Raw genomic sequence first — 12865 nt, 5'->3', positions numbered from 1 at the left:
TGCATTACAGTCTTGATTAAATTATCTTTCCATTGATATATAATTTTGTGATGTACTCCAAAAAAAAAAGTGGTGTTATTAGCTAGTTTTAGAAAATACACTTTTCCCAAAAGATTTCCACATTTTTGGCCTCTACTGTATGTTGCCTAGGGAAGTATCAGATGTGGGGGATGGGAGCCTGCAACTGCATAATGACTGGGAAGAAACTCAGAAAGGATTCTGTCTAACAGGAAAAAGGTAACTGTTTTCCTTGACTAGTCATGTCCGATTCTAGGGGGTGGTACTCATATGCTTTCCTAGCTGAGGGGAATCAGCATTGTTCAAAGATGATTCTTCCATGGCCTTATGGCTGGCATGAGTATACTCCAAGGCTCACAAAATGTTGTTATTAATCTCCCTAACTTATTAGGCTGTAAAAAGAGATGGCGGGAAATTTGACTTTTGAGAGTTGCTAGATTAATGTCAGCCTTCCCAAGTAGACCAGACAGGAAACACAACCGGATGAGCTCATTATACTTTTATTTGTTAGATTACCCTAACAGACTCTTGAGTGGTGCCGCCTTGGGCAAGAATCAAGCTAGGTGACCTTGGGCCAGTCACATTCCCATAGCCCCTGGAAGAGGGCAGTGGCAAACCACTTATGAAAAACTTTGCCAAAAAACTCTGCAGGGACTTGTCTAGGCAGTTTCCAACAATTGAACACGATTGAAAAAAATATGTATACATTTAAGGAACCTAGTTAGCTAGTGACGAGGATGTTGCCTTGCCTTGTCCTTGTGGACGTTGAGTCCATCAGCTGCCAGAATACCACATAAGAAAGGAATCTACATGACATTTTGGCATTGACCAATTGTGCCAGTTCTTTGGTAACTGAATGCGAGTGTCTTTTATGTTCCCACCTGAGCTTGTGACTCTTAAGATGGGCAGGAGGTAAGATAGTGTTGAGGGACGTCAACCTGCAAGCCCTAGAAATGGATCTAGTGTGGCTGAGATTTCATGTCCTCCATGGGAACCACAGCCTTGTCCCTGATTTGTTGTTGTTAGTTGCGAAGTTATGTCTGACCCATCGCGACCCCATGGACAATGTTCCTCCAGGTCTTCCTGTCCTCTACCATCCCCTGGAGTCCATTGAAGCTCACGCTGACTGCTTCAGTAACCTCGTTCTCTGCCGTCCCCTTCTTCTTTTGCCCTCCATCGTTCCCAGCATTAGGCTCTTCTCCAGTGAGTCCTTCTTTCTCATTAGGTGGCCAAAGTATTTGAGTTTCATCTTCAGGATCTGGCCTTCTAAAGAGCAGTCAGGGTTGATCTCCTCTAAGACTGACCGGTTTGATCGCCTTGCAGTCCAAGGGACTCACAGGAGTCTTCTCCAGCACCAGAGTTCAAAGGCTTCAATTCTTTGGCGCTCAGCCTTCCTTATGGTCCAACTTTCACAGCCATCCATTGCAACTGGGAAAACCATGGCCTTGACTATGGTTAAAGCAATCTAATTGCATTCAATCAGGACCCAGTTCAGATTTAAGTCCTAAAATCAAGGTAAAATCCTGAAAACCCCCAAAACATAATGGCCCCTGTGGTGTTTAATTCCACCAGAAATGGCAGGACTACTTTATAGGCTCGGCTGCTTAAGTTTTTACAGTTGAATATGCACTTCTATTTCTAGAATGTAGAGTCGTCATTTTGGCATTAGGAAGAGGAAACACAAACTGCTCGCTTTATCTCTCAACAGGAGATGTTTATTGTGCTCAGCATCCTACAGCCTCATGGTAGTTAAATATGCTTAGGTTTCTGCAAATCAGGAAGTATCTAGGATACATGGATGGCAGGTTGCCTAGAAACTGAAAGTCTGAAAATAGCTTCTCATTTGATTAAGCATTGTTAATTGCAATTTCATGTATAAATAACTTAAGATGTTTCAGCATTATCAGCAATTCACAAAAGTCAAAATCGCGTTCTACATCTTAGATCCCAATATATCAGGGGAGCCTCAGTATAATATTCCGTTTCATCTTCTATAATTAGGATATGTTGTCCCCTCAGTAGCTGATTTTCTGCAAAGTCCCATGACAGGTGATGACATCTGGCAGAAATTGTTCTGAGCTTGACAGATACACCTGTAGTACAAAAGGAACACGTAGTACCGTTTTTACAACAAATATAACATCTCCCATTCTTGTGTTTTTTTTCTTCCTGACCTTTTTATATTTTAAAACTTGAGTACCGTACTCATGTCTTTTTAATGAAGCGGAAACTTCATACCTTAAAAAGAATAGTAGCATATACTTGTGAGATAAAATTCCTAATTCATGAATATTGTGCTTTTCACATTTGTAAACTAACCTTGAAGTATTATTGAAGGAGGTTTATATAATCGTCAGTAATACACAAGGAAGCATGGTATTTTGGAAAAACGTCTTATATTGTGAACCAATTTGCTAGATCTTGGTTGGGTTGGTTCAAAGAAGGACTTCAGATATTTGAGTGAAGGGAGTTCGTTCCAAAAGACGTTTTATACATAGATATGAGAATATTCCGAAAAGCAACTGGATGGGAGGAGGCAAATTGGGACATTACTATATCAAAAAATGGATAAATCCTTTTCATCCACTATTTTGTTTGAAAAGAAACATGTCCATTTAAAAAGATATCATGAAACTAGTATACCAAATATACCATTCACATTAATATCAACATCTTTCTTCATCTATATATATAAAAGCGAAATACCACTCACACATCATCACGAAATCTCCAGAACCTTACGGTTCAAGCCTACAAACTTGAAATTTGGCACGTATGTTCCTCTTGGCTTCTAGGTGCTCAGTAAGAAAGGATTTTTCGAAATGACCATCAGATTATTAGTATTTCTTATATTATTATTAACACGCTCTGATGCTAAGGAGTTAGACATTCTACTCCCCCTCCCCACCTAAAAAGAACTCTGTTCCAACTGCCATTTGGGCATGGGTGTAGCCAACGCATGACTCATCCGGCCTGCGGGCTGTGAGTTTAGACATTCTACTCCCCACCTGAAAGGGAGAGAAGGGGATAAGATAGGAAAGGCCTCTGTGGGGCAAGCCTGAGGGGGAGAAGGGGAGAGGAGAGGCTTCTGTGGAGCAAGCCTGAGGGAGAGAAGGGGAGAGGAGAGGCCGATCGTAACTACTCATTAATTTTCAAGCTGTAAATGTCGATTTATCAAGCCCAATCACATAGTTTCGTAGTGGAGCACGGGTATCCAGCTAGTAATATATATAATTACAACTCACTTTGAAACAAACAAAGGAATATTAGTTCATCTAAAAGAAGAAAAGTCCAATTTGTCAGTCTAGTATTGACTGTGACTGTAACATGAGAATCCAAAGAGATTGCGGTCTCAAGCTGACAATCGCCTACTTCCATCCATTACAGATACATAGGAAGAACCATTAAGTGAAGGTTCCCTGAGTTGAATTCAACAACTGGTGTCCAACTAATGATCAGTGATCAGTAAATAAGTACATTTGTTTAATCATATGCAAGCAGTTCCATTTGCACTGTAGATTCCTTAATTGTAAGCCGTGGTGGCTATAACGTAGTTAATTCATGTGAAAGATTTTAATTGTATCCTCATACCATTAGCCATTCTCCGGCATGGTTGCATGATGAAAAGAAGTCCTTTTATCCATTTTGACAGGGAGGCTGGAGAATTAACGATTTGTATATCAGTGTATCTGGAGGACAAATAGGACTGTTGAGTGTTTGGCCAACTTAGTGTTCCTCTCCCTCATTTAATAAAATGGCAAATGAGCTGCAGGTAGTCCTCAACTTACAAAAATTCATTTAGTGACCGTTCGAAGTTATAACAGCACAGAAAAAAGTGACTTATGACCGTTTCCCCACACTTATGACCTTTGTAGCGTCCCTATGTACACGTGATCAAAATTCAAGATGCTTGGGAACAAACTCACATTTATGACCGTTGCAGTGTCCCCGGGGTCATGTGATCTTCCGACCAGCAAAGTGAATGGGAAAATCAGATTCACTTAACAACCGTGTTACCGTACTAATTTAACAACTCTAGTTCCTCACTTAACATCTGTGGCAAGAAAGGTGGTAAAATGGGGCGAAATTCACTTAACAAATGTTTCACTTAGCAACAAAAATGTTGGGCTCAATTGTGGTCGTAAATTGAGGACTATTCCCCCCCCCCCCCCCCGTGTGTGTGTGTGTGTGTCTGTGTCTGTGTCTGTTTTTCTATTGAGACACCTGGCTCAATCTCTCCCTGGCTCAGGTTGATGAAGGGGGGAGAACTTGTGGCTCAGAGGTTAATACAACTGCCTGACATGTAGGCAGCCCAAGTTCGAATCCAAGTAAGGGTATGGCTAGCTGATGAGAACTAAATAGCTTGAAATAGATCTATACTAGTCTCCCTTTATTTCTTTATCAGCAATATATAAATTAATATATTGCTTATATATATATATATATATATATATATATATATATATATATATATATATATATATATATATATATATATATCTTTTTTCTTTTTTCATAGGCTTTTATGTGCATATTCTTTCTAGCCAGGTTTTACCTATGTAAACTTAGTTGTTCTTCAGCCCTAGGTTCTGTGAAATCTCATTCACAAGTTCTTGGGCCCTTTTTCTGCTGCCAAACTGCAACTCTGTGTTGCTTCCTGGGAGACCCATTCTGCTGCCAAACTGCAACTCTGTGTTGCTTCCTGGGAGACCCAGATAGCTATTTCTACCTCTTAAGGCGTCATCAGTGGGCCACACCCACTTCCCAATTATCCTCCCTGTAAAAGGCATAATGTATCTTTTTTCTTTTTTCATAGGCTTTTATGTGCATATTCTTTCTAGCCAGGTTTTACCTATGTAAACTTAGTTGTTCTTCAGCCCTAGGTTCTGTGAAATCTCATTCACAAGTTCTTGGGCCCTTTTTCTGCTGCCAAACTGCAACTCTGTGTTGCTTCCTGGGAGACCCAGAAAGAATATGCACATAAAAGCCTATGAAAAAAGAAAAAAGATACATTATGCCTTTTACAGGGAGGATAATTGGGAAGTGGGTGTGGCCCACTGATGACGCCTTAAGAGGTAGAAATAGCTATCTGGGTCTCCCAGGAAGCAACACAGAGTTGCAGTTTGGCAGCAGAATGGGTCTCCCAGGAAGCAACACAGAGTTGCAGTTTGGCAGCAGAAAAAGGGCCCAAGAACTTGTGAATGAGATTTCACAGAACCTAGGGCTGAAGAACAACTAAGTTTACATAGGTAAAACCTGGCTAGAAAGAATATGCACATAAAAGCCTATGAAAAAAGAAAAAAGATACATTATGCCTTTTACAGGGAGGATAATTGGGAAGTGGGTGTGGCCCACTGATGACGCCTTAAGAGGTAGAAATAGCTATCTGGGTCTCCCAGGAAGCAACACAGAGTTGCAGTTTGGCAGCAGAATGGGTCTCCCAGGAAGCAACACAGAGTTGCAGTTTGGCAGCAGAAAAAGGGCCCAAGAACTTGTGAATGAGATTTCACAGAACCTAGGGCTGAAGAACAACTAAGTTTACATAGGTAAAACCTGGCTAGAAAGAATATGCACATAAAAGCCTATGAAAAAAGAAAAAAGATACATTATGCCTTTTACAGGGAGGATAATTGGGAAGTGGGTGTGGCCCACTGATGACGCCTTAAGAGGTAGAAATAGCTATCTGGGTCTCCCAGGAAGCAACACAGAGTTGCAGTTTGGCAGCAGAATGGGTCTCCCAGGAAGCAACACAGAGTTGCAGTTTGGCAGCAGAAAAAGGGCCCAAGAACTTGTGAATGAGATTTCACAGAACCTAGGGCTGAAGAACAACTAAGTTTACATAGGTAAAACCTGGCTAGAAAGAATATGCATATATATATATATATATATATATTAAGACTGGGAATCTTTTGTGTTTGATACATTGTGAGATAAACACTTGAATCTGTTTTACAGGTTTTAAAAACCTTTGTATCATTTTTTTGGGGGAATATATGTACTCTGATCCCCACTCCCAAATACCACCTTCATGTACATTTAGTGGCACAGACACTAATACTCACTTTTAATGCTGCTTCGACTGTTTCAATTTGCAAAACCGAGGACTACCTGTAAATAGAAGAACTTCTTAGAAGAACTCCTCCCCCTCTTCACTTTTGGGAAGGGTTGTTTTCCCTTTTACCTTGATGTTAAATGTCACAGTGGGGTGCTCCTGAAATTTAATGATGACAGATATAGCTCTTCCTGACGCTGTTTGCTACAAGGCTGGAAAGCTCCAGGAGACAAATGTGAAGGGAAACATGCTGAGCTTGTTCTCCCGTATCCATTGTGTCAATAAAGCAGTTCATAGAGGTAGCAGTGGGGATAAAGGGGGGGGGTCGTCATTGAGAACCTCTGGATGTTTTTGTGCAGGGCCTAACCTCTTCCTGGAAGAGAATGGGGTTAATGAAAGAAGGAAAGACAAATGCCGTGTTCTTTACAAATGAATACATCAGTACCTATTGTTGGAAGAAATGTCCATCTGGGTTCAGTTCCAAGTGGGGAAAAAGACACTGGAAACATGGTGACTGCTTGGAAAGATGGTTTAATGGTGGACAGCAGGACCACATGGCTTGAGGTCCCGGGCAAAAAAAGCACATGGAGTGGAGAGAAGGATATATGTATACACTCTCTTGGGCCCTACCTTCGAGTTTCCTGTGCCTGTACAAGAAATGTATCCCATTGGCTGTCAGACTCCCAGGGGGCAGGGCTCTTAGCTAACTTTGTAGGCTGTCTGTGTCCCAGGCTTGGTTGAGCCTTGCTGGGTGATGTAATCTTCCCAGGTGCCATGTGATGAGATGGGTAGTGGGCTAATCCTATCATGTCCTGAGGGCCTTGTCTTAATCCCATCACCCTGGAGCTGAAGGAGGGGAGGGCAGGGAGCTTCAGGAAGCTGCTTTGTCTTAAAAAAACACGCTTCTCCTTTTCTCATCCAGGGAAACATAATATTCTGCCTTTTTAATATTTCCTAAAATATTTCATTCTTCTAGGAGAGGGGTGGGTGCTAACTTTCTTCACTTTGTAGCTCCAACTTACTCCTTTATTTTAAACCAGTGATCCCCAGCTTTTTTGGCACCCGGGACTGGTTTCGTGGAAGACAATTTTTCCATGGGGGAAATGGTTTTGTGCGCTACCTGGCTCCCCCACGCATGCACAGATGAAGTTTCTCTTACTTGTGCAATCCTGTTCCTAACGGGTTGGGGACCCCTGTTTTAAACTATTCATTAATGGATCAAACCATTGGCAAATCCGGGTGTGCTTATGATTTTTATTTTCTTCTCGGTTTTGAAATCTGTGTTAATGCTTTATTTGAGTCAAGTATTTAGAGGACCAGTTTCACTCGGCATTAGGAGAGAAAAGTTGAGGTTCTTAAATTGAAGACTAAGTAATTGAGGAAGGAGGAGGGATGGCTGGATGGATAAGATGGATGGGTGAATAGATGGAGAAAGGGCCTATTGTTTTGATTTTTTTTTTTTAAAAAAGTTATATTCTTATGATTTTGACACAGTAGTCCTTTTAACATCTTTTCATGTTAGCAGTTCCCAATACCTAAAATGGGCTCCTAATGGAGCAGAGCAACTATTCTAAAAAATGCTAGAGCACAGACTCTGATAATAAAAAAATATATATCAGGAAATTAAAAAAGAAACAGTAACAAACCATTGTTTCTGGAATCTATAATTTAAAAGGGTGATTGCTACAAATTGAGGTGATGGCATAGAGAAGCAAACTTGCAAATAGCCAGGCAATGATTTTTGTGAACTACCGGTAGTTAAGATTGCAAAGAGAAACCTTCCCGGATTAGGCCAAATGCCTGTTTTGTCCAGCAACCTGTCTCCCATCATCGCTAACTCGATTAAAATAATCAAGGGAAATACATCTGGTCTTGCAAAGGGTTTGCATTTAAAATCCATTTTAAGTAGTTTGCTGCCAAAACTGGGTTTGAGCAAGCATGATCTATTTATTATAAGCAGAGCAAATTCAGTATTGGGTTAGGAGATTTAACAGATTAACAGAGTTGGAAGGGACCTTGTAGGTCATCTAGTCCAACTCCCCACCCAAGCAGGAGACCCTAAACCATTTCTGACAGATGGCAGTCCAGTCTCTTCTTGAAAGCCTCCAGTGATGAAGCTCCCACAATTTCTGAAGGCAACTTCTGTTCCATGGGTTAATTGTTCTCACTGTCAAAAAATTTCTCCTTATTTCCAGATTGAATCTCTCCTTGTTCAGTTTCCATCCATTATTCCTTGTCTGGCCTTCAGGTGCTTTGGAGAATAGTTTCACCCCTTCCTCCCTGTGGCAGCCTCTCAAATATTGGAAGACTACTATCCTGTCTCCCCTGGTCCTTCTCTTCACTAGACTAGCCACGCCCAGTTCCTCTAATTGTTCTTCATATGTTTTAGTCTCCAGTCCCCTCATCATCCTGGTTGCTCTTCCCTGCACTCTTTTCTAGAGTCTCAACATCTTTTTTTATAGTATGGTGACCAAAACTGGATGCAGTACTCTAGATGTGGTCTTACCAAGGCTATATATAGATCTCTCTTTCCCTCTCCATCTTCCTGTCTTGGGTCTCACTTTTACATTTTTTTTCATGAGCATTCCTTTTTAATAATTTTGGGGATGTTCCAACTCAGTAAGGACCTAATTGTCCAGGAAAACTAGTATTGTAATTGCGAGGCAATGACAATCTACCTGCTACATACGGATTTGCTTTAAGAACTATTCAGTATCTCTTTGTCAGTTCTCAGTTTATGTGAGTTGGCAGATTACATACAAATAGATTTTAAACTCTCCTAGGAATCTTTCAAAGTTACTTAGTCATGGTATCTGCCAGGGTTTAAATGTGTATGCTTGTTATTTTTTAACCATGTCAAATACCAGCTTAAAGGGGTATTTAAGATATTCGCCATGAAATCTGTTTTATTCCTTTGGGGGGCTAAAAGTATAAGGATTGGTTGTTTTGAACAGCTTGCTGTTGGATTGGTTGGTATGTTACTCTGAATGTTAATGTGTGCCTAATGCTACCTGCTTTTCAGTTGATCCTAATCTGTGTTGCTGCTTTTTCAGTTACAGATTAACTTCCTATAAAGCTGTCTTCTGGAAACTGTACATGTGGCTTACCTTTTTTTCTATTCCTCTGATTAATATGCTCAAATATATATCCTTACACATATAGAAATTTTAATAATTAACTTAAGAGTAACTTGTTGTCTGGTTTGATAATCTGAAACTGTCTAGGTCAAGAGTGAGTAGGCTAAAGGCCAACATTCCTAAGGCTGATTTTCTTATTTTTATCCAAAGGCCTTGGGATCTTCTAGCTACAGCCAGTCAGGATACAACAAATCCAAGAGCAGAACTATAGCAATATTTAGCTCTCTTTACAAGTTAAGCAAAACATTGCAATCACTGGGAGGCTTCAGTCCTCCATGGGCTGTGTAGTATTGTCCCTGAACATCAGTATGCCTCAAAAATGCAGTGCTATTTAAACCCATCCTCCATACTGCCTGTTTCTATTTATCCCTAGAAAGAAAGAAAAAAACATGTTGGGTGAGAATGGATGAATAATCAATAAGCTGTTATCCCAGCGAAAATATTCCATCTGCTTAGTGCTGTAGATTAAATGGTAGAAAAAGTAGGTTCACATATCCCATCTAAGAATAAATTTGTTGAATCATTTAGCCTCTTGACTAAACCACAGTCGATTAGGTATGCATTACAATATGAGGTTGACAGATTCCGATATCTGAATTTCTACAACATATAAAACTAAAAGCAAAGTTGTGTGTGTTATTTGAATTTGTATGAATTCTGAACCAATGCTTGTTAGTAAACCATAGAATGTTGCCAGAAATTCAGTGCTTGTAGAGAGGAGTGGGTTTCAATAGAGGCTAGGAGTTTAACCCTGCAGTATAATAATACTGGTAACTAAAGTAATAGCTACAATTTAGAGGCAATTCTCAGTGGTACTTACTTATTTTAGGCCACTTTTAGAAATGTATTGATTTCAGTTTGGATCTATAAACAAATGAGATAAGCAAGAGTTTTAAGAAAAGTGTTACCTGGGCAGAACCCTTTCGTGATCCAATGAATGGACAAATCTGCCAGGATGCTAATGAGAACATGTGATGGTCCATTAACACTTTTTCCTTTTCCTTTTAAGTTCCCCAGGTCCTCAAGAGCTGCACTGAATTCATTGAAAAACACGGTATTGTGGATGGAATCTACCGTCTGTCTGGGATCGCATCCAATATCCAAAAGTTACGGTAAGGTTGTGTGCGTTATTTGTGAGTTTCATTCTCTGCTGGGTGCCCTTTTTCTAAGACCTGATTTCTCCTTCACTCCAAAGCTGCCTTTTGGATTTTAAGATTCTTTTCCTGTCTGAAAAAAAACAAAGTACATAATCAATTAGGATAGAAAACAGTTGGGTTGTTCTGGAGCTGTTATCTGACTTCGGAACATTCAGTAGATCGCAGGTAATATAGAAGGAAGTTTCAAAAACAGTTGTTGTACTTTGTTTGGTAGGTATACAAAGAAAATATTTTTTTAAAGTGTTGGAAGAAAGATCCATCTGGTTCAGTTCCAAGCTGGGAGAAAGACACTGGAAACATGGAGGCTGCTTGGAAAGATGGTTTAATGATGAACAGAATCACCAAGCACATGGTTCTGGGTGCAGCTGACCACACAGAGTTGAGAGTGAGGGGGTTTTATACCTTCTCTTGGGCTTTGCACTTGAGCTTCCTGTTCCTGTGCAAGAACATGTATTCTATTGGCTGTTGTCAGACTCCCATGAAGCTATGTAGGCTGGCTCTATACGTTATCTGAGCTCCCAGGTTTGGTTGAAGTTTGTGAGGGTGGTGCAATGAAAGGGGCATTGGACAATTCCTGTTGTGGCTGAGGGCTAATCCTTCCTTTGTTGGATCTTGGGTGAGGATATTTGCTTATGAATAGAGCTATCAATCTCTTTATCTCTTAAGTGCTGGCATCTGCTGTGGGCTATTAAGGAAGGTGGGGGCTGCTTTCTCCCTCTAAAAAATATGTTTCCATTTCTCCCTTTGGGAACTATAATATTCTGCCTTTTTAATATTCCTCAAAGTATTTCATTCTTCTAGGAGAGGGTGGATGCTAACTTTCTACAATAGTTTGGATAGTAAACTTTTTAATATTTTGGATAATAAACTCTAAGGTTCTGGTTTCTTTGACTTGTATATGGGCTGGGGGTGGCTTTCAATGACTTTATTTCATTCCTCTCACTCATCTTTCGCTTTGTAGGTTTGACAGATGAGTAATTTATCTAAACAGGAAGCTGTCATTTAATACTTAATGTGACTCTATGACATGGGCCACGTACCTTGCAATTATTTATGTAATTGCCTCATCCACTTTGCAGCTAGTAGTTTTTTCTGAGCAAACTAATTGGCTATAAGATGATTGAAATGCTTGTCAAAAAACCATCTAGAAAAAAACATGCAGCTTTACAAAAAAAATTGGCATGTGTTTTAAGTTGCTTTTATATCTTACTTAAAGGCAAACGGTGTTGTCTTCTGATTGTATACAGGGGTGGGCTGCTGGGAGTTCGCAGGGGTTCGGGAGAACCTCTAGCTAAGATTCTGTGCAGTTTGGAGAACCCCCAAATCCCACTCCTGGCTGGCCCTGCCCAACCCACCCCTCCCCTCCCAGGAGTCCCCACACGGCCCATTTTGGATGCAGGTAAGTGCAGGGTGCACACGGAGGCTCGGGGAGGGCGAAAAACTGGCCTACCACTTCAGTCCAGAGGGCCGCCGGAGCCTGGGGAAGCTGTTTTCGCCCTCCCAGAGGCTCGAGGAAAGCTTCTGGGGAGGGCAAACCGCCCCCCCCAGGCTGTGGTGCAGGAGGTTGACTAGGCAACGCCCACCATGGCCATGCCCACCCAGCAACCGGGCAGAGAACCCCTTACTAAAATTTTTGAAGCCCAGCCCTGATCGTATACATACACCGTTTCCCCTAAAATAAGACATACCCTGATAATAAGATCAATCGGGCTTTTGAGCGCATGCGCTAAAATAAGCCCCCCCCAAAAAATAAGCCTCCCCAAAAATCTTTAAACGCATGTGCAGCTGGTTCCCGCCATTTCCTCTGGTTAGGGTTAAGGAGACAGAGCTGGAAATCAGGTAAGACGGCAAGAGGAGCCCCGTCTTGCTCCATGCGCCCCAAAATAATAAGACATCCCCGAAAATAAGGCCAAGCGCTTATTTCGGGGTTCAAAAAAATATAAGGCAGGGTCTTATTTTCAGGGAAACACGGTATATATTTTCCCCCTCATCCCCTTTTGTTTTTTCCTACCTTCAGGCACGAGTTTGACTCCGAACAGATCCCCGACTTGACAAAAGATGTCTATATTCAGGATATACACTGTGTGGGTTCACTCTGCAAGCTCTATTTTCGAGAACTCCCCAATCCTTTGCTTACGTATCAGCTCTATGAGAAATTTTCGGTAAGATTGTTTTTTTTTTTCTTTCTCTCTCCCCCCCCGCCCCCACCTTTTACTGTATGGGTATCATGAGTTCTGTTTCAGAGATTTCTTAAAATTTTCCTATGGCTAATGTGGAGAAATAAAAGCACACTTAAATAACTGGCACTTTCCCTATATATCATTGCTGTATAAAATATATATGAGAATGCATTCGGTCTTCCAGTATATTACAGAACATGAAGCGTGGGATGGCATTTCTCTGGGGAAAAGAAGCTTTCAGCTTATTTAGAGTGGCAGTGAAATCAGTGGATAGATACTGTTCTAAACTAGGCTTCCCAAGAGCACGAAGCAGACTCCTTG

The 12865-nt window shown here is 41.0% G+C and overlaps 1 protein-coding gene across 1 annotated transcript in view; it reads left to right on the top strand.

Moving 5' to 3' along the window:
- ARHGAP32 (Rho GTPase activating protein 32) overlaps window positions 1–12865 on the top strand; it is a 130381-nt gene that overhangs the window by 93192 nt on the left and 24324 nt on the right. Inside the window, exons 11-12 of the mRNA XM_070952202.1 lie at window positions 10217–10319; window positions 12382–12526. Of these exons, the coding sequence (XP_070808303.1) occupies window positions 10217–10319; window positions 12382–12526 (248 nt within the window). The remainder of the gene's footprint in view (window positions 1–10216; window positions 10320–12381; window positions 12527–12865) is intronic.

Source organism: Pituophis catenifer, unplaced genomic scaffold (genome assembly GCF_029215685.1).
Source record: "Pituophis catenifer annectens isolate HBS135680 unplaced genomic scaffold, rPitCat1.0.hap2 SCAF_12, whole genome shotgun sequence".
NCBI classification, from domain to species: Eukaryota; Metazoa; Chordata; class Lepidosauria; order Squamata; family Colubridae; genus Pituophis; species Pituophis catenifer.
Note: the sequence above shows the minus strand (reverse complement) of the source record. Positions and strands in the feature narration are given on the sequence as shown.